The 24261-nt window shown below is 34.9% G+C and overlaps 1 protein-coding gene across 1 annotated transcript in view; it reads right to left on the bottom strand.

Moving 5' to 3' along the window:
* LOC150090480 (maspardin-like) overlaps nt 1–19113 on the bottom strand; it is a 100738-nt gene extending 81625 nt beyond the window's left edge. Inside the window, exons 1-2 of the mRNA XM_090378410.1 lie at nt 18873–19113; nt 2283–2370 (exon numbers count right to left, since the gene is read on the bottom strand). Of these exons, the coding sequence (XP_090234536.1) occupies nt 2283–2363 (81 nt within the window). The 5' untranslated portion in view covers nt 2364–2370; nt 18873–19113. The remainder of the gene's footprint in view (nt 1–2282; nt 2371–18872) is intronic.
* Nucleotides 19114–24261: the final 5148 nt, after the last annotated feature.

The raw sequence follows: 24261 nt of genomic DNA, 5'->3' as shown, positions 1-24261 counted from the left end.
ATAAACCAGAAAGTGCAAATTGTTTTATGTTCGTGACTTCCAGATATGTGCTTTAGAAAAATATCACAAAACCGTTCAAAATTGGTTCTTCTTCTTATTATCAGCTATAAGGTGCAAAAAAGCCCGGGGCTTTTTTCCTAATAATCTACTTATAAATTTATTTTTTTATAAATAAGTACATTTTTGAAACAGTAAACAAGAATGAGGAAAATTCTTATTGTTATCAGTCAAACTATTTATTATGATCACTGGCTGTTGTTTTCAGCTACATTTTGTAAAGAAAATTTCACCAGCATGAAAGTAGTTGCAGTTCTCAAATGACTTCACTTATTGTTTATGCTTTATAAGTATCATCCAAATGAGATTAGTTTCGAAGAACAATTGAGCATTATGAACTGTTTTCAAAGTCTTATAAAGGCAGTTCTTGCTTTACGAGTTCACGGGTTTACTAGTTTTTTTTTTTTCTCTCTCAAGTATCAACAAAATCAAAAATATGAACATTAATTGCAAAAAATGAATGTTAAACATTCATAAATACCACATTTTAAACCACGCTCGTAGGTATACAATACAGTGTACTGCGCTTTATGATGTTAATCTGTTACCATTGTATCGCGAAAATATCATAATGTGAACCCAATAACACATTGTTTTTTTGGTAATTCATTCCACGACCTCGGAAGTTCAAATTTTGGCTATATAACTCCCTAAAAGGTTGTTTTTATAGTGTAAATTGTATTAGTTACCAATTCAAATCATTAAACGCACTACACTTTCATCGTAGCTGGATATCATCATTCTTCTCTTTCTTGGTGATTCCTTTCTACTCTCTCTCTCTCTCTCTCTCTCTCTCTCTCTCTCTCTCTCTCTCTCTCTCTCTCTCTTGCAGGGTAATTTTTTTTTTTTTTTTTAAGAACCAATTTTGAACGGCTTTGTGATATTTTTCTAAAGCACATTTCTGGAAGTCACGACCATAAAACAATTTGCACTTTCCGGTTTATTGGGCTTTTCTGTTACTGCAAGCAATTATAAACGGGTAGTAAACTCTATGTTATTGCATTTGTAAAAATACCGATAGCTGGAATTGTGTGGTTTTTTACATTATTATGGTGAAATGTGTTTCCCTTTCACTGAAATCTTCAATTGTATAAAAAATATAAATAAATTTTCAGAATCTTCTCTTCATTCTTTTTTTTTTTTTTTTAAGCTCAGTAAAAATTGTTACACCACGCAAATCGTGTTAGTTGCAATTTGTGCATTTTGTTACAAAGTCCTTACACATGCTATTGAAATTTATAAATAAAAGAGAAGATTATCTTGGAAATAAACGCCTCTTGAAGCATTTCTGAATAAGATGACTCCTTGTGCAACAAACCAACGAGTACCGAGCTAATAATGAGTGATCAACAAGATGATGATGAAGAATAATCATTCTTTAACATTTGTAAGTCGTAAATAATTTCTCTATTATTATAATTTGCTTGATTTTACAGGCTACATTTTCATTTCTTTTGATAAGTCAATCATTGTTTAAACATAAACTAATTATTTAGTTAATTTCATTGTTTAAACATAAACTACTTTCATGAGAACAACAGCCAGTGATCATAATAAATAGTTTAACTGATAACAATATGAATTTTTCTCATGTTTGTTTACTTTTCCAATAATCTACTTATAAATCTATTTTTTTATAAATAAGTACATTTTTGAAAAAGTAAACAAGAATGAGGAAAATTCTTATTATTATCAGCTAAACCATTTATTATAACCACTATGATACAGGGCTATGCCAAACCATTTTAGTACCTGAGGCAAGGATGAAAAATTGCACCCTACTGTTAATCACGGTAATGTTGGCAATTATTTAATCTTTCTTTTGGTGTCCCTTTCAGTTTTAATGAGGCAAGAACCTCGTTTGCCTCACCCTCAGAATGGCTCTGCTATGATAAAGTATAAAATAAGCCCAAGATAAAAAAATGCTTGCTTATATCATTATATGTACATGAAAATGTACTCATAAAGGTCTGTACACTTTTTTCTGCATTAAAATAGCTTCAATACATTCATTTTTGTTTTTTAATGTTTTAACATTATTTTTCACTGATAAGAAAATTCAATCTAGTGCAATCTAAAATGTGTGATTTCATATTACTAATTCTAATACGTTTTGCATGGAACAAATGGATTACTTACGTAGAAAATATAGAGGAAACTAGAAACAACATGAACCCCATACGCAGAGAAAGGAAAATAAATATCTAAAATACCTTCTTACTTACTTTTCTCTGAGGGACAATACTCCTAAAGCTAACATAATCTGCTGATTCAGAAATATCACTACTATTCCTTGAATTAAGCATTTGAAACCTAAAAAAAAAATAAAAAAAATAAATTACTTCTAATGTGATCTGAAGAGGACATTGCATTTGTAAACAGCAGGTAGACAATGACAATTAATGCGTAATTCACCATATAGGATGAAGCCATTTAACCTTCAGTCAATTACACTGTATACAAGGTGCACAAGTGCTCACATAACATCTAGACTCAGTTTTTGTTTTTATTAAAAGAAAATTAAATTTTGACCTTTTTTTTTTTTTTTTTTTTTTTTTTTGTCAGTTAAACTATGTTTTACTGATTTACGATTTACATAATTTAACCCATTTCTCCTTCAAAATGGGCTAGGTTAATAAGTAGAGGAGCACCCAAAGATCTAGAGCTGGGTCTACTTCTGTTTGTGGTTTTCTCAAATTGACAAAGGGACACATGGCATGATGTTAATATTTGCAGATGTTATGGAGATCAGAAGAGTAGCTAACAAATGGGGTCAAGCGGCATTCGTTTGGGAAATTTTGAATAAGCTTTATGAGGGGTCAGATCGACATCTATGCAAGGTTTTACACTTAAGAACAACCAAAAATAACTTCAACACATGGAGAGGTTCAAATTTAAACTAGTAGAGAAAGGGAGAGATTTGGGAATTACAATACAAGCAGACATTCTCCATGTAGTGCCAAGAAGAGGTGCCATGGTGCCCTCTCCTATTGACAGTTTATCCAACTGCTTATGAAGGTAGGTTAGGTTATAATTTCAATATATAAGACAATTGTAAGACTGCAGTTGGAATACTGTGGCTAGGCAAAGAGGCCACATTTCCTACCCAAAACACACACACACACACACACACACACACACACACACACACACACACACACACACACACACACACACACACACACACACACACACACACACACACACACAGAGTAAACTCCCACTATAACACTCCTGCTTTTAATGATCTTTTCTTTTGCCTTATTTGTAAATCCTTTAAAATACCATGCATTAAGGATTTACAAATAATCCTTTCCCACTTATATCACCTCTTTTTTTTTTAAGGTTTCAAGAAGAAATAAACCTAGGTACAACCTTCCTTCCTCTTGTATTTGAGTTTTGGGAACTGAACAATAGACAAAATTCTAGGAATCATTTATGGTGCAGTTTGTTTACTTAATATAAATCATTTCCAGAGCAGGAGACACTTGTTCATTTCACATTTAACTCCAAAGAAGAAAGGCTGCTCATTACAACAAATTGGTGTCTTCTCTTATAGCTGTGTTCACACACACTCCTCAGCACATTTCTTTTATATTCAACATTGTTCATCCACTTTCCTTATTACAGTAATCAGTGTCTGCGTTCAATATGCAATCAATAAATTTCCATAACCCTCCATAATTTGTATTCTACAGGGAACAAATACACTCATGTGGCATCTGTGAGAGACCTTTTTAGTTTTAATTATAAAAATAAAAAAATTTTATAGCCCATCTAGATCCTCTTGAAGTAACATACCCTGATTACTATCATTAAACACTGTAACCATATTTTTAACATTGACAAAACTGGACATCAAACTTGAAATACCTACCTACATTAATGTCATTAATAAACATTAAAAACAGTAAGGGGGCAACACCAAACCCTGTGAATCTCTATTCATCACACTGGTCCATGAGCAGTGACTATTTATAATCACCCTTTGTCTCCTACCAGATACTCACCCCTTTATTCATAATAGTAAATTCACCTAATGCCACAATACTCCAATTTACAGCAATTGTACATGTGGTAGAGTATCAAATAAGGCATCACTGAAATCTAAGTAGATGATATCAAAATTATTCTTTGTAGCTAGTTCCTCACTCAGTTTAATTTGTCACTTGTCACACAGTTTAACCTCAATGCAAAGAAAAGCAAGGGAAGTAACCCAATCCACCCTTATGAATAGGGGATATATTTGTATATATCCAATCTATAGATACTTTTTCCAAATCTAAAGATGCTCTAGTTATTATGAGCAAAGGTTTAGCTACTCTTTGGCAGCGTCTCTTAATATAATTGGATATATTCCAGTAACCCCAAGTGTTGTTCACTTTCAGCCGAGTCCCTTATAATCACCTGTTATAAAATCATTTCACTCAAAATCAGTATTTAAGACTTCTGCTAACCTCATTTCTAAAAATTTCTTCATGTGTGAAACGTTGACGCAAAATATTTATTCAGTTTACCATGTAAAGGATCATGAACAGTTATACTATTCATATCCAGTGAATAATGTGATTCACCCTTTTCCTTCTAGTGTTAAGAGAAGCAGAGAATTCCTTGCTGCTTTATTTTACACTCTTAGCCAAGGACTTTTTGTAATCTGTCTTAGCCTGTGTAAACCCTGAGTAACTTGGTTACACAATAGTTTGTACTTATTTATTATTATTTTTTTTTTTTCTGTTACTAAGCTCATAAGTTCAGCTGACATTCGTGTCTAAATCCTGAAAATTTCTTTTAATCAGTATAAAGCCTTAGTGGCCTCTAAGATTACATCTAAACACTTCCATTTGGAATTTACACTCTTTAACAACATCAGCTGGTCCCAGTGAAAAGAGTTTAAGAAATGTCTGAACTCTAATATAATCATCTTTGAGAAAACAAAATTCTCTTCCTTTACCATCCTTATTCCTTTGAATAAATCCCACATCAACAGGCAACGATCATTGCCACCTAAAGTTTCCTTAAACTGATGATGAATATTGCTGATAACCAGATCGTGAACACTGCTTTCCATTATTGCCTCTCTAACATGTTGGTGTTAAAAGGAATCATACAACAGATAGAGAAATGCTGGAAACCCATAAGTTCCAATTGATATCTGGAAATTAAAATCCCCCCCCCCTTTTTTTGGTTTTACCAGTGTTTAGGTCACACCGGACTGACTCAATATTACACTGCCAACCTGTTTCTACTGTTTGTATTGTTTCAGTCTATATGCTTCTTAACCAAAAGCATTACCCCCTCCTGTCGTACTGTCATGTCTGTCCTTTATGTACACATAATCTCGATATTCTAATTCTGTATTCTCATTATCAGAGTGACATCACGTTTCTGTTATACCCATGATGTCAGCATTTGATGACTTAATCAATACTTTAAACTCATCAGATTTATTTACTATACTCCTAGCATTAGTGTATAACACAAATAAATCTTCATGCGAAGATAGCGCTGCTTAATTCCAGTTGCTAATGTTAAATTTCAGGTTCTCAGTTTGGACTCAAAATTAATATTCAAGGAGCACTGTAAATTTTTAACAAATGTTAGTTATTTTAATTTGAAATTAGATTTATGTTATATTAGGTATAGGGATATCAGTGTAAAACACCTAAACTTATATATAACCTCTATTCTTTCTTATGCTTTGATAACTTGGTCTTCTGCCAGCATTCAGTATTCTTCAACTACTGGGGATAGAATACTGTATTTTAAAATGACGATTACAAAGAAAAGTTACCAAAAACTGATTCTCAGACTCATTTAATTATCCAACTTCAATCATTAACAGATGGAAACTAAATTTAGTGGCAGCCATTACTGCCTTATTATCGATGTCTGATAATTCTCAGGAGAAAGGTCCAAAACATACATACACTGCACTATGCAGTGCAAACGTTTCAGATTAAAAAAAAAAAAAAAAATCAGAAGATCTGTTCATTAGTGCTGGCATGCAGTGCCTGATTAAGGCATGAGCTAGTAGAGCACTTGCCCATGGTGCCAAAAACAGAAGAACAAAGACGCAAGAAATAGAAAAGGGAGCCGAAAAATCTTTCTGCCTGGGGCATGGAAATACCTTGGTCCGGCTCTGTTAATATGCAAGCTATGAATTACTATAATACTGCTATTGCTATATGGGTCGACAACTAAGTATACTTTAATCAGATTTGTGGAGTTGGAGAGACCCCTGGTGGTACCAGAGGAAAAAAAAAAAAAATTATACTTTAATCAGACGACCCATTATTTTTGATTGCAAGGATAATGACTGTGTATTCTGCAAAAACAGAGGTATTACATAAGGTTTTCTTTTTTTTAACTTGCTTGTTATTTGGCAATTCAATGTAAAGGAGAAAAAATTCGTATTATAACCCCCCCCCCATGTTATGGCATAAAGAAGCAATTGACCTGTGTTTACATGTGTCTAATTTACTAGAAATAAAGTAATTTAATAATAACAAAAAAAAAAGGGATGGTTAAGAGACAGGAGACTGAGTAATTATAAATGGTCACAGCTCTTCATGGATTAATGTTAATGATCATCCTTAAGGATGATCTCTAACACAAGGTTTGCTGTTTAACTTCTTACTGTTTATGCTATGCTTCTATTATGCTATTTAACTTCTTACTGTTTATGCTATGCTACTTTAGCTGGACCTAAATAAAATATTTAGATGGAGTGAAAATAGCAAATGAGGTTTAAATGCAAGGTACTGTATTCTGTAAGTTTCAGAATAACATGCCATAATGGAAAAGACATAGGGCTAACTGTACAGTTCAACATGGTCTCAAGCAATGAAGTTCTCGAGCAGTGCAGACAAGCTGATAGGACATTTCTCCCAGTAATTATAGCCTAATGGCTACTAGTTACTGTGTCTCTAATTTTTTTTTTTTTAGTTAGTTAGTTGTTGGCGCATCGGCTTCTGTGGCCATAATGCACCTCCCAAGGTTTTTGCAGTACTGTGATCCAAGCCCGAGGCGGGATTCGAACCCGCAACCTTTGGGTTGCCAGGCAGGCACTTTACCCACCCGGCTAGCCCGGTCGGCTGTGTGTCTAATGTGATATCAAAAATAGCAAGAGCTTTTTAAGTAACTCATTTCATCACTTCTTTTTAAGTAAATTTTTTTTTTACGTAGTTCACCTCAAGCCAAATGAAATACTTAAAAAGAAATGGTAGTTATTTTTAATATCCCACTATATGAAGCAATGGGATAATAAAAATAATGAGGCAACATCTTGAATAGAGCATACATATTTGGAAATACCTAATTTTAAAAGGAGCACAGATCTTCTGTAAAGATGCACAATGAGATCTGGCAGGAGCTCATATGGGCATTCTTACCAAGAAAGACAAATTTTTTTTAAATGGTTGCCTGGAAACTAGACATCTGCTTGGTGAACTAATTGAGGTGTCTAACACTTTAAAAGAGTTGAGTAATTATCAACTAAATGTTTAACTTCTTACTGTTTTTACTGTTTATGCTATGCTTCTATTATGCTATGCTACTTTAGCTGGACCTAAATAAAATATTTAGATGGAGTGAAAATGGCAAATGAGGTTTAAATCCAAGGTACTGTATTCTGTCATACCTAACCTGTATGAAGCAATGGAATAATAAAAATAATGAGGCAACATCTGGAATAAAGCATACATATTTGGAAATACCTAATTTTAAAATGAGCACAGATCTTCTGTAAAGATGCACAATGAGATCAGGCAGGAGCTCATATGGGCATTCTACCAAGAAAGACAAATTTTTTTAAATGGCAGTCTGGAAACTAGACATCTGCTTGGTGAACTAATTGAGGTGTCTAACACTTTAAAAGAGTTGAGTAATTAATCAACTAAATGATGATGGTATCTGTCTTTCTTCTTACACACACAAAAAAAAAAAAAAAAAAAAAAAACACAAGTTTAAATTAAAAAAGGATGGTTAATGGTTACAGAATAGATGTATACAAATTTTCCTTCAATTAAACTGATTGTTGGAATAAACTTCCAACTTACTTCTTACTGTTTCTTTAAATTCTTTTAAATTTAAAGGATTTGCTCAATTTTCAGTATTTTTATTTTTACCAATATTAACACATAGCTACTGGATTTTAGCCAACCTTTCAACTTCTAGAAAGAAGTTTCAAATGTTCTTCAGAAAAAAAAGCATGATAAAGTAGATCATGCTTTTTTTTCTGACTTTGAAATTAATCCAGACTTTGAAATTAAATTTTACCAATGACATATGTATTTTATATGTATATCCAAAGGATTGTTTACTATACAGCATACCAAAAATCTTCCTGTCTCTGGATCAGACATCAACTGATTATCGCTGTTTCCAGGAAGATGTTGCAAACTGTCCTCTTCAGAAATATTAAATCAGCTATGTTTATAAGAGGGCCTGCTGTTTAGGCTTGATTTTCAAGGGCATTTCTAAAGTTTAATAAGAGAAGATGTGAATTTTCAATTTTAAATTCTTAAAATGCCAAGATTGAGTTGAAATAATTTTTCATATTTCAAATTTCATTCTGCAGTTTCCACAAAAGAATTCAAATCTGAAACCTGTGGACTGTCAATTGAATTGATAAAATTTACACTATCATTAGTATTATCCATACGGTGCAAGTAAGCTGAAGGATTTTTGCTAATGCCAACCAAAAAATAAATAAAATAACAATAAATAAATAAATAATATATTAATAATAATAACAATAAATAAATAATATAATAATAATAACAATAAATAAATAATATAATAATAATAACAATAAATAAATAATATAATAATAATAACAATAAATAAATAAATAAATAACAACAATAAATAAATAAATAGATAAATAATAATAATAATAAATAAAAGAAAAGAAATCAACTACCTATGCATTTCCCTCTTCACATAAGTAACTATCCAGGTCATCTTTGAATTTCCTGATCTATCAGCTTCAAACCTAACCTCAGCCACAGAGAAATAATTAGCAATACTTAACCAGTAATTAACTCCTCGCTGCTTGAAAGAAAACTTTCTACAATCCAGTCTAAACTTCTATAATATGCATATATGGTTCCTAGTTATGGAACCATTTTGACAGTGAAAATTCTGCCTTCATTGATTTTACAATTGCCTTACAGACCTCAAATAGGTCCCTTTTAAAGTACCTGGTTACCAAGCTCTGTAGTTCACACATTCAAAGTTTTTTCTCACAAGGGCAACCTTTTGCCAATCCCACCAAGTGAGTTTCTTATCTTTGGATCCCTTCAATGCCTTTTTTATAGGTTTGGTCTCAATACTTGGACAGCATTTAATGAAATCTTATAGCTGTATAAGATTTCATTAACCTCCCTATTGCTCCAAGCAAATATTCAATACACCATCAATAGGAAACTATGAACTCCTTACCAACTGATTACACTGCATAGAGAACTTCATGTTTGTCCATATCCAAAACTTTTTAATTCAGACCCTCTGAGTGTATAAGCAGGGGCGGCTCGTCCATAGGCACTGCAGCACCCCCAGCTATTTAAATCTAGATATACAGTGAACGGAGTTATATGAAATTTTGTGAAGAACAATGCAACGCAATGAATATTTTTATTAACAGGACCCGCATATAGTATTTGCATCCTCTATTTCCAGTAATCATTTCAATAATAAACGAATAAAAACACGAAATCGTTTCCAACTTTGAAGTTTAATTAATCGTAGGCCCTTGGTGTGTGCCAGTCAGTGACACATTTTGTATTCGAGTAAATGTCTGGTAGTTGGTTGTCATTGGCAACTTGCCAATATACATTTTTTATAGGTGAAACGAATCAAAGTCACTGTAAAGCATGCAGTGCAGATTTTATCATTGACCATGATGGGTGTGTGGCCACAATGTCGGTGTCTTTTTGTTATTCACCCGAATTCCCATTAAGTAACTAAATAATATCAGTGTTAAGTCAATACTCAACATTGTAATTATGTGATTACAGCTTAATTGAGAATTGAGCTTAAACTTGATAAGTTGAAGTTATATTATGAAGTGATGTGTAAATAAAACATTATTTCTACAACACACGATTTTCTGAAATTTGATTCAATCATGGCCTCCATGCTTCCCCATGAAGTAAATCACGTGACAGTGAATAAACTTCAGCAACTTAGTTTTTCACAATTACCTCTCCAAGAAAAAAATGCGATTAGAGAAGAAGGCCACCCACACTAAAGATTCAAATTTCTGAGCGGGGAATAAGTAATAACAAGAAATATATTCACAGTTTTAAAACTGAATGGTACCAAAGCAAAAGTTGGCTTTGTGGTTGTAAGTTAAAAATGCATTGCTTTGTTTTCCATGTTTACAGTTTGGAGGTGACTTAACGTGGACAAAAAGTGGCTTTACAAACATAAACAGAATGAAAGAAAAAACTCTAAAACATGAGAGTTCGAAGAGACATATTGATAATGTGATTTCACTATCGCTTTTAGGAAGCGTAAATATTAAAGAACAGCTTAGTGAGGCCTACAGATTTTCAATCTGCAAACATAACAGAAAAGTTACCAAGAATTATGAGGTATTATCTAAAATAAAAGTGCATTAAATTTTGTGGACAGTTTGAAATTCCTTTACGTGGACATGACGAAAAAGATGATCCTAAAAATCCAGGAGTATTCAGAGGATTAATAAATTTTGCCTGTACATTAGATTCCAATTTAAAGAACCATTTAGGAAGTAATGCAGCATTTAAAGGCATTTCAAAAACTGTTCAGAATGATATTCTTGACTGTTTGCTGCAAATATGCCGGGATGAAATAAAAAGAGAAATTCAAGAAGCTTCATTTGTAGCTGTCATGGCTGATGACACAACAGATGTTTCAGAACATGTACAAATGGTAATTGTTCTGAGACATGAACTGAATGGAGACTGAGTGTTTTTGGGGTTTTTCACTCTGGAAAATCAAATGGAATATCGATGTGCATTCTATATCAGTTAGACATAATCCTCGAAGGAAATACTGTACTCAAAAACTGGTTGCTCAGACGTTTGATTGTGCAAGTGTGATGAAAAGGTAAGAAAGGGGGAGTTCAGGCTAAAATAAAAGTGTACAAAAATGCACATTTTATTCACTGCTATGCACACCAACTGAATCTGACAATGAGAAATTCAACAAGTAGTACCCGAGATTCAAGAATATTCTTTTCGAACCTCATGTCGATACCAACATTTTTCTCGAGATCACCACATCTCTGTACTCAGAAAGCATATGGACAGCCATGTTGCCCAAACTTCCCCTACAAGATGGAACTTCAATATACACATCGTGAACAGTATTTATGAAAATTTTGAATTCTTATCCTTAAAAAAAAAGTGCATGGAGGAACTACAAGTGACAGCAAATGCAGATAAGACAATTTTAGAAGCAACTGGAATTTTGCACATCTTGAGTAATGAAAAATTTGAGTTCTGGTTAGAACTTTTCCATCAGATAATGCCTCATGTGAAAGTGATTTATAATCAAAAACAATCTCGAGAAATTGAGACAGTTAAAATACATGAATATATAGGAAACTTTAAGAATGCCATTCTAAAAATGAGGAATTCAATGTACTGTGAAAATCCTTTAAAAACCCTCATGATTGAAGCAAAGGAAGTATGCGACTATATAAGTGAGAGATATTCTTTTACAAAGCAATTAATTCCTACTAAATTGTTTAATAGGAGAACTTTGTTATTTTTCGTATAAAAATGCCCATGGAAGAGGTACAGGAGACTACTAAAGCATATCCCATGATTGAAAGAGAAAAATTTCTTACGGAATTACAAGTTTTCTATAGCAGACATGATCTACACAATTATTGCAAATTAACTGAATTGCTGAAATTTATCTCAGAAAATAATCTAGCTGAAGTTCTTGGTGAACTTACAAAACTCATAAAAGTTCTTTTGACCATCACAAACGCTGCCATTCGACATTAAAAAGAATAAAAACATTTTTAAAGAGCACTATGAATCAGGAAAGGCTAAATGCTCAAGCAAAACTTGCAAAAAATGCTCAAGCAAAGCTTGGTCAATAGTGCACCAAACTTGAATGAAAAAGTTATTAATCTATTTTCAACAAATAAAAACCGAAGAATAGATTTTGTTTTTAAATAAAAGTTCAAGTCTATTAATGGTAAATGTCTAATTAATGTTTTGTAGTATTTTTAACTTGCTTATTATTATTACTGTGTATGTCTACATATCTTATAACCAAGGCAATTTAATGTAACTTTAAGATACAGTACCCCTAAACATCAAAGTCACGAACTGCCACTGTGTATAAGCGATTTTGGAGTTGCTATTCCCCATTTTGCAAAATTTTCTTCACTTTGTATTTTGCTGCATTTAAACAAATCTCCCACTTTTCTGATCATCCTTGAAGCCTATCCAAATTTTTCGGGGAGGTATAGATCATGAACCACTCTCCCAATCTTGATAACTGCAAATTTTGGTATCATACTCTCTATCCTTTCATCGATGTCATTTAAGAAAATCAGACCTTTCTTATGAGCAATATAGTATCAGTATCAACAGCAGAAACCCTAAAGCTTTTGAAAATTTTAGCATATACCACCATCAAAAATGAAGTAATTTCATCAAATCTTTCTACATGCAAAAGAACTAGAGCAGTACTATTAACAAAATATAACTATGATTACAATTTCCCTCAACCCACCCCACCCAGATAGCCCTAATCCAAGATATACAAGCCTTCCCAGAACAAGATCAGCAATCTCAACACAGAACTTCCTGCACAGCAGTAATACCAGTGACCCCCATAATCAAGTTTCATCACCTGACTTAATGCTTCTGTTCATTTCACAGAAGCTAATCTATATAATGAACTCTGCAAAGTTAGAATCTTTCCAAGATTCTAACTTCTTTGTCTGCACTCAATTTCAGTTCATTATATTACCGACTCCAAAAGGTAGGTATCGTTAGTAATTTCATTTTTAAATATTACTTTCATATGCATTTACCTCAGAAGGAGCCACACAGCCCAAAATGCAAGCTATTTATATGTAATTAGTTAGTATTTATTAAATTATGTATTGTTGTTACCAAAAAATATAACAAATGGAATCAAAAGTGAATACCATACTGAAGGAATAATAAAATTCACATTGATGTAATTCTAATATACATTTATATAAAAGTTTTATTGCTTTTAGTGTATAAAATATACCAAACAAACCAGCTAATGGATTAAGTAAAAATTTTATTGCACCAATTAGGAACAAAATTATAGCAAATACTGGAAAATTTTACTTGAAAATTATAGCAAATACTGGAAAATTTTACACATGAAATATAGGCTATGTTTCCATATATAGGATATATAGTTAAAAAATAGGCCAGAAGCACAGACTAAGTAACTGGCAATTTTGTAAAGTGTGCTTTCAGACTGGTGAGAAGATGCCCAACACCAAAAAGGCACCTTCCAACACGGGCATTGAGAACATGTTGCTTTCAATTTTGCAATTATTTTCTTTCTTTTTTTTTTTGAAAATGCACCACAATGAGATATAGTTTGGAATTATTATTTATTATTATTATTATTAGTCATATGGTGCAAGGAAGCCTGAGGCTTATGCTGCACCAGCCAAAAAAAATTTCTGAGTTACCCTGAGAGAATCACTTTAATTACTTTACTGTCATTAGTAGCAATCGAAAATAGCATGTTTCTAAACCATTTCTGCTTCCTCTGTACAATTTCACTAACAATGGATCCGCCACATCCATTTCTGCTAATTCACTATTGGGAAATATATTTCTGAACATTACAACTTTGATTAACAGAGCTCAGAAGATCAAGTTCTATGATAAAAAATGAGAATAAGCATTCGGCACATATGGCACATTTATCTTCTTTTTGAAACACTACATTATTTTTACATTTCTTTGTATGCAGTGCATATCCTTCTTATCTCCTCTTATATCCTTCTTATATAATGAACTAATGAGACTCGTGACAGAGAAGAAAAATGCATGGGATGCATATAAATTATCAGGTGACGCAGAAGCCTGTGGCAGATATAAGCTAGTCTGTAATCAGGTCACAAAGGAGGTTCGGCAGGCGAAGGCGGATTACGAGAAATCTTTGGCAAAGGATGCTAAGAAAAACAGCAAGGATTTCTTTACTTATATAAACTCTAAAAGGAAGGGGATGAATATGATTGGTCCACTTGACATCGATGGTTCGACTGTTGATGATCCTGCTCAGATAGCAAACAAACTGAATGAGTATTTTGCATCTACATTCACACGTGAGGAATTATTACAGTTTGAAAATGGAAGAAGGTTATCAAATTGTAGCAGTGTGCTTAATGATTTTGTAATAACTGAGAGCAAAGTGGAGGAGAAATTGTTGAAGTTAAACATAAGAAAGGCACCTGGGGTGGATGGGATCTATCCAGTTATTTTAAAGGAGGCGGCAAAGCAACTAAGCAAACCCTTAGCCATAATTATGAGAGCATCCTTGGACTCAGGGGAGGTTCCCACGGACTGGAGATGTGCAAATGTGTCCCCAATTCACAAAGGTGGATCGAAGGGTGACACGAGTAATTACAGACCAGTTAGTTTAACTTCTGTTCCGGGTAAAATAATGGAGTCACTGGTTAAAGATGCATTGCAGGATCATCTAGACAAGACTGCAGCAATAATTCAAACACAGCATGGGTTTGTTAAGGGAAAGTCTTGTCTGACAAATTTGATTGGTTATTATGATGTGGTCACAAAGGAACTGGATGCGAAAAATAATTTTGATATCATATACTTGGATTTCAGGAAAGCTTTTGACACTGTTGCGCATGGAAGACTACTGTACAAATTGGAGCAGAATGGTATTAAGGGTAAGTTGCTACAATGGATAAAAGGATGGTTAAGTGGGAGAAGACAGAGGGTGGTAATCAATGGGTGCTGCTCTTCGTGGACTAATATTATTAGTGGAGTCCCACAGGGTTCGGTGTTGGGTCCACTGTTGTTTTGTGTATTTATCAATGATATTGATGAAGGTATATCAGGCTTAATGTCGAAGTTTGCAGATGACACAAAGGTTGGCAGGGTTGTTAATGACAGTAATGGCAGTGTGCTACTGCAACAGGATCTAGATAATTTGGGCAGATGGGCTAAGAAGTGGCAACTGAAGTTCAACCTTGACAAATGCAAAGTACTGCATATGGGTAGAAGTAACCCCAGAGAAACGTACCAACTGTGTGGTACTACACTTAAGGTGGTAGAAAATGAAAAAGACCTGGGAGTAATTGTGCAGTCAGATATGAAGTTTTCTGAGCAATGCAGACAGGCTGCTAGGGCAGGTCATGGGGTTTTGTCAATGATATATAGGAATTTTGCTAGCAGGGAAAAGGAGGTGATTGTCCCTCTGTATAAGGCAATGGTCAGGCCACGCCTTGAGTACTGCGTACAGGTCTGGAGGCCTCATTTTAGGAAGGATGTAGATTTGCTTGAGCGTGTACAGAGAAGAGCAACACGATTGGTGAGGGGAATGAAGGGATTCTCTTACCAAGAGAGGCTTAAGTTCTGCAAATTGCAGTGGCTGGAGACTAGGCACCTGCGCGGTGATCTGATTGAGGTCTATAAGGCCTTGAATGGGTTGAGCACGCTGAATTCTGATGGGATCCTTCCACTTGTTCAGATTATGAACCTACGGGGACATAAGTTCAAATTAAGAAAGGACAGATGTAGAATAGATGTGCGGAAATTTGCCTTTAGCCAGCGGGTGGTTAATTGCTGGAACAAACTTCCATCTGTCGTTGTGGAAGTTGATAGGTTAAATAAATTTAAGGAGGAACTGGACAGGCATTTGGAGGGAATGGTGTGATGATTTTTTTTTTTTTTTTTTGGCTGATGCTGCATAAGCTCCTACACTTGCTTTCTTGCATCATGTGCCGCTACTACTACTACTACTACTACTATCTCATATGTTTGCATTAGAAACAAAATATATATCAATGTACAGTGTACAAAGTACAGTGCATGGAAAATCTTGATATACGTTTTCTTAAATTCCACACACTAGATTTCTTTTGAATTTACTAAAGGTCATGTTAAATCAAATTTGGCTTTACACCATGCACAAAATAAAATTAATATTGTTTAAAATTACAATATATTAATCTTTTGTTTTGTGCATTCCACACTTTGTGCAATACAGACTAGCGCACACGATGGACAATTAAGTAGAGATGAACAATGAACTTTTATGCACAAATTTAAAACAAAGGCCTAAGTAGTTTTTTGTGAAAAGATTAAGAAAACATATGTTAAAATGGCAAGTAGAAGAATGAGTCAAAAAATGTCTCTATCATAAATCGAGGAAGTTAAAAGTTATACTAATGTTACACTAACCTTATTTTCAAAATTTTTGTAACTGACATTAATGTAGCTAATCTGTTAATTTAATAGCTGACATATTTCTTAATACAGTCAACTCGCCTAATTTTTAAGCTGCAATAACAAGATTGTACACTTTTAGTTTGTAAAATGAGAGATTAAAAAAATTAAATTTTGTAGTCAGGACAATCAGGCGGCATTTTTATTTCATCTATAACAGATAACTATATGGAATTTGCTATAACAGAGAAAATTCTTCTTTCATGTTATGCATAACAATGCTAGGAGTAATTCAACAGAATACTCTACTCAGCTGAATGCTGGATTATTTAAGTGAATTAAAGAGTTTCCATATTTTGGTTTCTTTAGGTTATTTACAAAATGGACTAAAGCATCAATTCACATCTGTAAACTAGATGTGTTGTGTGGTTTGTTTCACCATTCCATGGGGTGAAAAAACATGAATGCATTGTTCAGACCAAATAACTCGGCCACAAAGGAAAAAAAACATTCACAAAGTTTATCTTTCAATAATGAAAGGAATTTGGGCCTGGTGTCAGTGGCAAAACTGCCACCACAACACTTCTTTTGCTTGAATCCGTCCTGAATTTCGACATGCGCACAACACGGTGACAAGATATACCCATAATCTGGAGTTCAGCCATCTTTTCAAATGTTCAATGCGGATGGGATTCTTCCTCTTGCTCAGAATAATCGCCTGAGAGGGCATAAATTCAAATTGATGAAAGACGGTTGTAGGATAGATGTGTGGAAGTTTGCCTTTAGCCAGTGGGTGGTTGATTGCTGGAACAAACTTCCATCTGTCGTTGTAGAAGTTGATAGCTTAAATAGATTCAAGGCAGAACTTGACAAACATTTGGAGTGAGTGGATGGGTGAAATAAGGATTTTTTTTTTTTTTTTTTTTTTTTTGGCTGATGCTATATAAGCTGCTTTCTTGCATCATGTGCCTTTGCTAATGCTAATGTTCCATCTGTTTGAGAGAGAGAGAGAGCTTTTAAATTATCATTCTCATCTAACAGCATTCTACTGAGATCACTGGAAAATAAATTTCTTCACAATGATCCCAAAATGTAGTACAACTAAACCAATTCTCTTTTCGGTTATACTCCATATTATGGGTATACCTCCGAAGGAAGTGGCTTCTTTTGCTTAAATCCGTCCTGAATTACTTGTGTAAACTAACGTAACCTTTTTTCACTAGCCAAAAATGAAATTCTATTAAAAAACCACACTTCTTTTGCTTGCCTCCATCACAAATTTGTACATGCCTGCAACACAGTGACAAAGTGTACCCATAATCTGGACTTCAGCCCTCTTTTCTAATGTTCCATCTGTTTACTTGAATGGTGTATTGATATTGCTTTAACACTGCATTTTAATAAAGAATTAAAACAGGTATTCTCTTTGTATATGAAAATGTTGCCTGAATATTTTAAAAGAACTAATAAAATCAAAAGAATATAATACACAATTCTCTTAAAAGGAATATATCTATTCATTCTGCTTATAGCAGGGGCTCACATCTGGTGAGTATGGGCTTGGCACATCCAGGGTCTTGAGCTGGATATCATCATTCTTCTCTTTCTTGGTGATTTGATTGATTGATTTGGTAGTTGTTGGCGCATTGGCTTCTGTGGCCATATTGCACCTCCCAAGGTTTTTGCAGTACTTTGATCCAAGCCCGAGGCGGGAATCGAACCCGCGACCTTTGGGTTGCCGGGCAGGTACTTTACCCACTCAGCTAGCCCAGTCGGCTTTCTTGGTGATTCCCTTCTACTTCTCTCTCTGGGTAATTCAGATTTTTCTTTTTTTTTTTGGCTGGTGCAGCATAGGCCTCAGGCCTGATTGCACCATATGGATAATAATAATAATTTCAGGAAATATTCACTGCATCCTGCGTTAATTTGTGATTTTTGCTTCATGGCAAATTATCTCTGACTTCATGTCAAATGCATTTTCCATTAGAATTTAATGATTTTTTTATATGCAGAAATCCATATTAAAAAATCACTCTTTCCTATAATTGTGTACTTCTAAAAAATATTGAAAACAAAATAATTTCCACACAAAATTCACTGTTGTATAAACTTCCTGGTGTATAAACTTATACATAATGGGCCATACATTGAGCTTTCCTAATAATGCACTACTATCATTAGGATTTAGTATGTAACTCTTCAGAACAGAACCATAATTTCATCATTTTTAACATATATATTAATGGTCCAAGAAAGGTTAAACTACACAAATTTATGTGTAGTTTAACAAATGATTCTACCAAAACTTCAATGTTCCTATTTGGTGCAATTGTTTATAAAATATACATTAATTGTTTAAAGCAAAAAAAAAAAAAAAAAAAAAGTAAATTCACGAACGTTTCTTTCGATGACACCAATCCTTGGGGAACCTAATGGACTAAGGAACCACGAAAATGCAACTTTCCAAATCCAAGAGAGCCACTCATCAAAATTCCTTCGAAACTCGATGTTGATTATTTTCTAAAAAGTCAACCGTATAATAGCAAAGCAAGATGTGTCAAGAGCAAGAGTATTGAGATACGCAAGTTACGTTTCAAGAAATTATCGGGAAAAAAAACATGACACGCAAATTATTTCTTTCTAAAACTTTCCTTTTCATTTAATTTTTCAATCGTAACTAATGTTATTAAATTTAAGTTACGTTCATAAGATTCACAGACGAATTAGAGATCGCAATGTTTCAAAAATATGTTAAGATAATAGCACGTGACCTGCAATACGCGCATAACCAAACACCAGTATGCCTCGATCTTCTTAAAACTCTTGTCTAAAAAAAAAAAAAAAAATTTTTTTCTTTCCATTATTATCAGTATTAATATAACTACTGCAAAAAAATTTAAGCAAAATATTACAATATCTCGACTACTCAATCATTAGCTTAAGCAGTGCTTTTTTTGTAAAAAAAATAGGTGCCGTTCTCATTCTTTGCTATCAGGAAAAATTGAAAATTAAAAGTAAAAATTTTTCCCCCTGATATTGTTACTTTAGTAGTAATGTTTTTGGAATAAGAACAACAAATTTAGTATATTAACACAGTTTATTAAGCATAAATTTATTATTCAAGTATATAAAAAAAAATCGGTCAAATATTTAGTGCCGGGCACTCAGGATGAAGGGTTCGTAGTCACGAATGGTCGTTAGTGTAGTATCTCAAATAGACAACTTTATTATTATTATTATTATTATTATTATTATTATTATTATTATTATTATTATTATTATTATTATTGTGTAAGTAAGCCTGAGGCTTATGCTGCACCAGCCAAAAAAAATTTCTGAGTTATCCTGTGTGTGTGTGTGTGTGTGTGTGTGTGTGTGTGTGTGTGTGTGTGAGAGAGAGAGAGAGAGAGAGAGAGAGAGAGAGAGAGAGAGAGAGAGAGAGAGAGAGAGAGAAGGAAATCAACGAGAAAGAGAAGAATGATGATATCCAGCTGAGCACCCTGGGTGTGCCAAGCCCATTCTTACCAGATGTGAGCCCCTGGGGTTGCTTTATGGTAAATGAAAAAGTTTTCAGTACCCTGGCTTGGCCTGGAACTGAGGAACTAACGAAAACGTTTTCTATTTGAGTCTTTCCAGTTGTTATGAAAGACTTCGACTCCGGTGGGAGAAGCGACTCCGACTTCTTCCTGGAGAAGCGATTAAAATCTTGGGAGAGAAGCGACTTGCAGGTGAGGGCCGTGCAAGAATCCGCGCAGGCGCCTCCCCACCACCACCGCCGCCTCAACACTGGCTCTCTGAATACCTCCTTGCCGGGACAACTCTAGGTTTGAAAATTGTTAATAAGTACTTCTCATCGCAAAATTTATAAATGACCTTTACAGAATTATTTAGCAACTATTTGTCACCAAAAGGAGAGTTACTTAGTACAAAGAATCGAAGTGCAATAAAAATTTGTTTTTTTAATTTTAACACAAAAAGTAAATGATACATTTTAATTGGAATAGTTTCCCTTGATAAGCATCGAATAACGCATAGCCAATGTGATTTTTAAACTTTTAGCTCCATTAGCAACGGAATTAGATGGGGGGAACACGAAAATTACTCAAATTTTCCTGTCTGGCGCCGCCATTTTTAATTTAAAAAATATTTTAAACTTATATTTTAAACTTACTAGTTGAGCTCTTTCCAACAGTGTATAATAAGCTATAGGTTGTCGACATTTTATATTCCCCCCACATTTTACCCCCATTTCTCAGAATTTTTGAATCGTTATTAACAAATTTTTGTTAACAACGATGAATATGGCATTATGTTGGCCCACATGATGTAGAAACCCATGCAAAATTTCAAGTCAATAGGTTGAGTGGTTCCATTGGATACCAAAGGAACCTCTTGAGGTACAGAAATGATGAAGGAAACAACACCGATACAACAATGGGAAAAAAAACGGTAAATAGGGACTTTATTCAAAAATGGCAACATAGCACTGCCTGCCATGATACAGATGCATCAGTGCCAAAGATGGAACCACGGGAAGAGGTGGTCCTGAGTAGGAGATATGGCCACCCCTAATGTCGATGCAGGCTTTCCACCGCCTTCCATACTTAGAACAAAGTTGTTGATAAGTTCTTGCGGTAACATCGTATTCCTCTGTCAGCGCCATCTCCAGATGATGAACATTTTCTGGTAGATGTGGACGTGCCGCTAGGCGTCACCCCAGAGCGTCCCATATGTGTTCGATGGGATTTCGATCGAAGGAAACGGGCAGACCAATCCACATGAACAATGTCAACAATTTACAAAAGTATATCAACAGCTGCAGTGCGATGGGGTGTGGCGTTATTATCCATAAACACGAACCCGGGGCCATTGGCACCTCGGAACAGACGCACATGAGGAAGGATTACCTCAGTACAGTAGGGTGCACCGGTTACAGTACCGCCTTCCAGTATCTGGAGTTGTGTACGTCCATTCAAGATAACGCCTCCCCAGACGAGAACACCTCGACCGCCATATCGATCCATTTCAGGTGACACTATGTGCCAACCTCTCACCAGATTAGCTGACGTCCAGAATCGCTGCTGAGACTGAATCTACTCTCAGTCTCATCAATAAAGAGTGCCTGAAGTAAATATTTTGTAGTTGTAACCTTTAGAAATAGTGTTGGACCTTAGATTTTGCCCACCAGTGTATAATCACCGTCCTCCCTACAATGGTGGAAAAGACCTGAGTTTGAATACCGTCAATCACACGACGATTTTTTTAACCCAAAACAGAAAAGGTTTCAGAACCTATAGTAAGCAGCAGCACTTTGCATGATTTGGAGGATGAGAACTTGAAAGAAGATACTTATTAACATTACACCTAAATTTCTGTAGATTGTAATTATCAGGAAATTCGTGCGAAGGAATATTATTCCAGAAAAGGGAAGTTGAACGAATAAAAGAGGAAGAAGAAAAATCGATTCTGTGAGTTTTCACGTTGGACAGTAAAAGAATACTGATCGGTGACGGCACGTGTTGGGATTAGGTTGGAAAAGAGAGGGCGAATCACAGAAGACAATTAAGAAGAACAATGCTCATGCCATAATCTCTAAGAAAATGCATCTAGAAGAACTAGAATGCCTATAAGACAGACGGTGGAGAAATTTTGTAAGAGATGGGTCTATAATTAAGTTAACTGCCCCCTTTTGAACGGAGTCTAGAAGCCTGAGATTATCGGGGCACCACCCCCGATGTCGGAACAATATTCCATGGTAGAGCATATATGAGATTTGTAGAGTCAGTAGCTATTTAGAAAAAAGTAGTGAAGAGAACAATAAGAGAAAAAACATTTTTTTTGAATTTTAAACATTCTTGGCGGCAACTACTAAATTTTGGACGGCAGTATGATCAATTAATCACGATTTTGCAACGCGGAAGTGACGTCATTTCCATTTCATAAAGTAAAACAGAGTGCGGAAAGGAGATCGCGCAAAGGATCATGGGAGGTGATGGTGAATGTGTTCAGAACTGGCATAAACCAGCTGGTTGCGGAAAAACTCTTATGATTCGGGTCATACCACTTAGGGGGCTTTGGGCTAACCATTGCCACCCGTGGCAGAAACCTTTTGGTAGCCAGAGAAATGGATATCTTGCAAAATTTAAAGTACTGTACAGCATTTAAAGCAAAGGACCATGGAAAGTTATTTTCAAACATGCATACAAGAACTAGTTATTATTGTCGGTGATTCTATTTTCAGGGAGACCGTAAATATATTATGCAAAAAGGATAGATGGAACAAGACCAAGGTATGTCTGCCAGGGGCCAAAGTTCATGACGTTGTAGGGCAGATATCATATTTTAAGGGCACAAAAGCTCATATTGTTGTTAACGTTGGCACTAATGACCTGAAAGAGTGAATGATCTGCAGATATATTTAACAAGTACAGGTCAATGATGGAAAAACGTTGCTAGTTAGGGATAAATTGGAAAGTGTCTGCAATTCTGCCCAGACACGATAAGAAGGAGTATAAGATTGGCATTTAGCATTAGCATTAGTAGAGGCATTTGATGCAAGAAAGCAAGCTTATGCAGCATCAGCCAAAAAAAAAAAAAAAAAAACCACTCCCACTTCACCCCTCTGTTCTTAAACTTATTTAGGCTATCAACTTCCACGACAAGGGATGGAAGTCTGTTCCACCAACCAACCACTCGCTGGCTAAAAGCAAATTTCCGCACGTCTATCCTACATCTGTCTTTCCTTAATTTGAATTTATGCCCTCTCAGGTGATTATTCTTAGCGAGAGGAAGAATCCCATCAGCATTGAGCATGCTCAAACCATTCAATGCTTTATACACCTCTATCAGATCACCTCGCTGGTGCCTAGTCTCCAGACACTGTAATTTGCAAAACTTAAGCCTTTCTTCGTAAGAGCACCCCTTTGTTCCATTCACTAATCTTGTTGCCCTTCTCTGTACTCGTTCCAGCAGCTCTACATAATTCTTGAAATGAGGCCTCCAGGCCTGTATACAGTACTCTAGGTGTGGCCTGACCATTGCCTTATACAAGGGAATAATCACCTCCTTATCCCTGCTAGAAAAATTCCTATATATCATTGACAATACACCATGAGCTACTCTTGCAGCCCGTCTGCACTGCTCAGAGAACTTCATATCTGCCTGCACAACCACCCCCAGGTCCCTTTCATTCTCTACCACTGTCAGTGTAATATCACAGAGTTGATACGTTCCTCTGGGGTTGCTGTTTCCCATGTGTAGTATTTTACATTTGTCAATGTTAAACTTCATTTTCCACCTCTCAGCCCATCTGCTCAACCTTTCCAGATCCTGTTGCAGCAGCATAGTGTCAGTAGTGTCCTTGACAACCCTGCCTACCTTTGTATCGTCTGCAAACTTCGACATTAAGCTTGATATACCATCATCAATATCATTTATAAATACAGAAAACAATAATGGACCCAACACTGAGCCCTGAGGGACTCCACTAATAACATTAGTCCACGATGAGCAGTGTCCATTGATTACCACTCTCTGTCTTCTCCCCCTCAACCACCCCTTTATCCATAACAGCAATTTGCCTCCAATGTGACACTGCTCCAATTTGTGTAGCAGTCTTCCATGTGCAACAGTATCAAAAGCCTTTCTAAGATCCAAGTATATAATATCAAAGTTATTCCCTGCATCCAGTTCTTTTGTGACTGCATCATAGTATCCAATCAAGTTGGTCAGGCAAGACTTCCCCTTAACAAAACGATGCTGTGTCCGAGCTATAACTGAAGTCTTG

This window comes from Mastigoproctus giganteus, chromosome 1 (genome assembly GCF_048544385.1).
Source record: "Mastigoproctus giganteus isolate SK-2022 chromosome 1, ASM4854438v1, whole genome shotgun sequence".
NCBI lineage: Eukaryota > Metazoa > Arthropoda > Arachnida > Uropygi > Thelyphonidae > Mastigoproctus > Mastigoproctus giganteus.
This window is presented reverse-complemented; position numbering and strand designations above follow the sequence as displayed.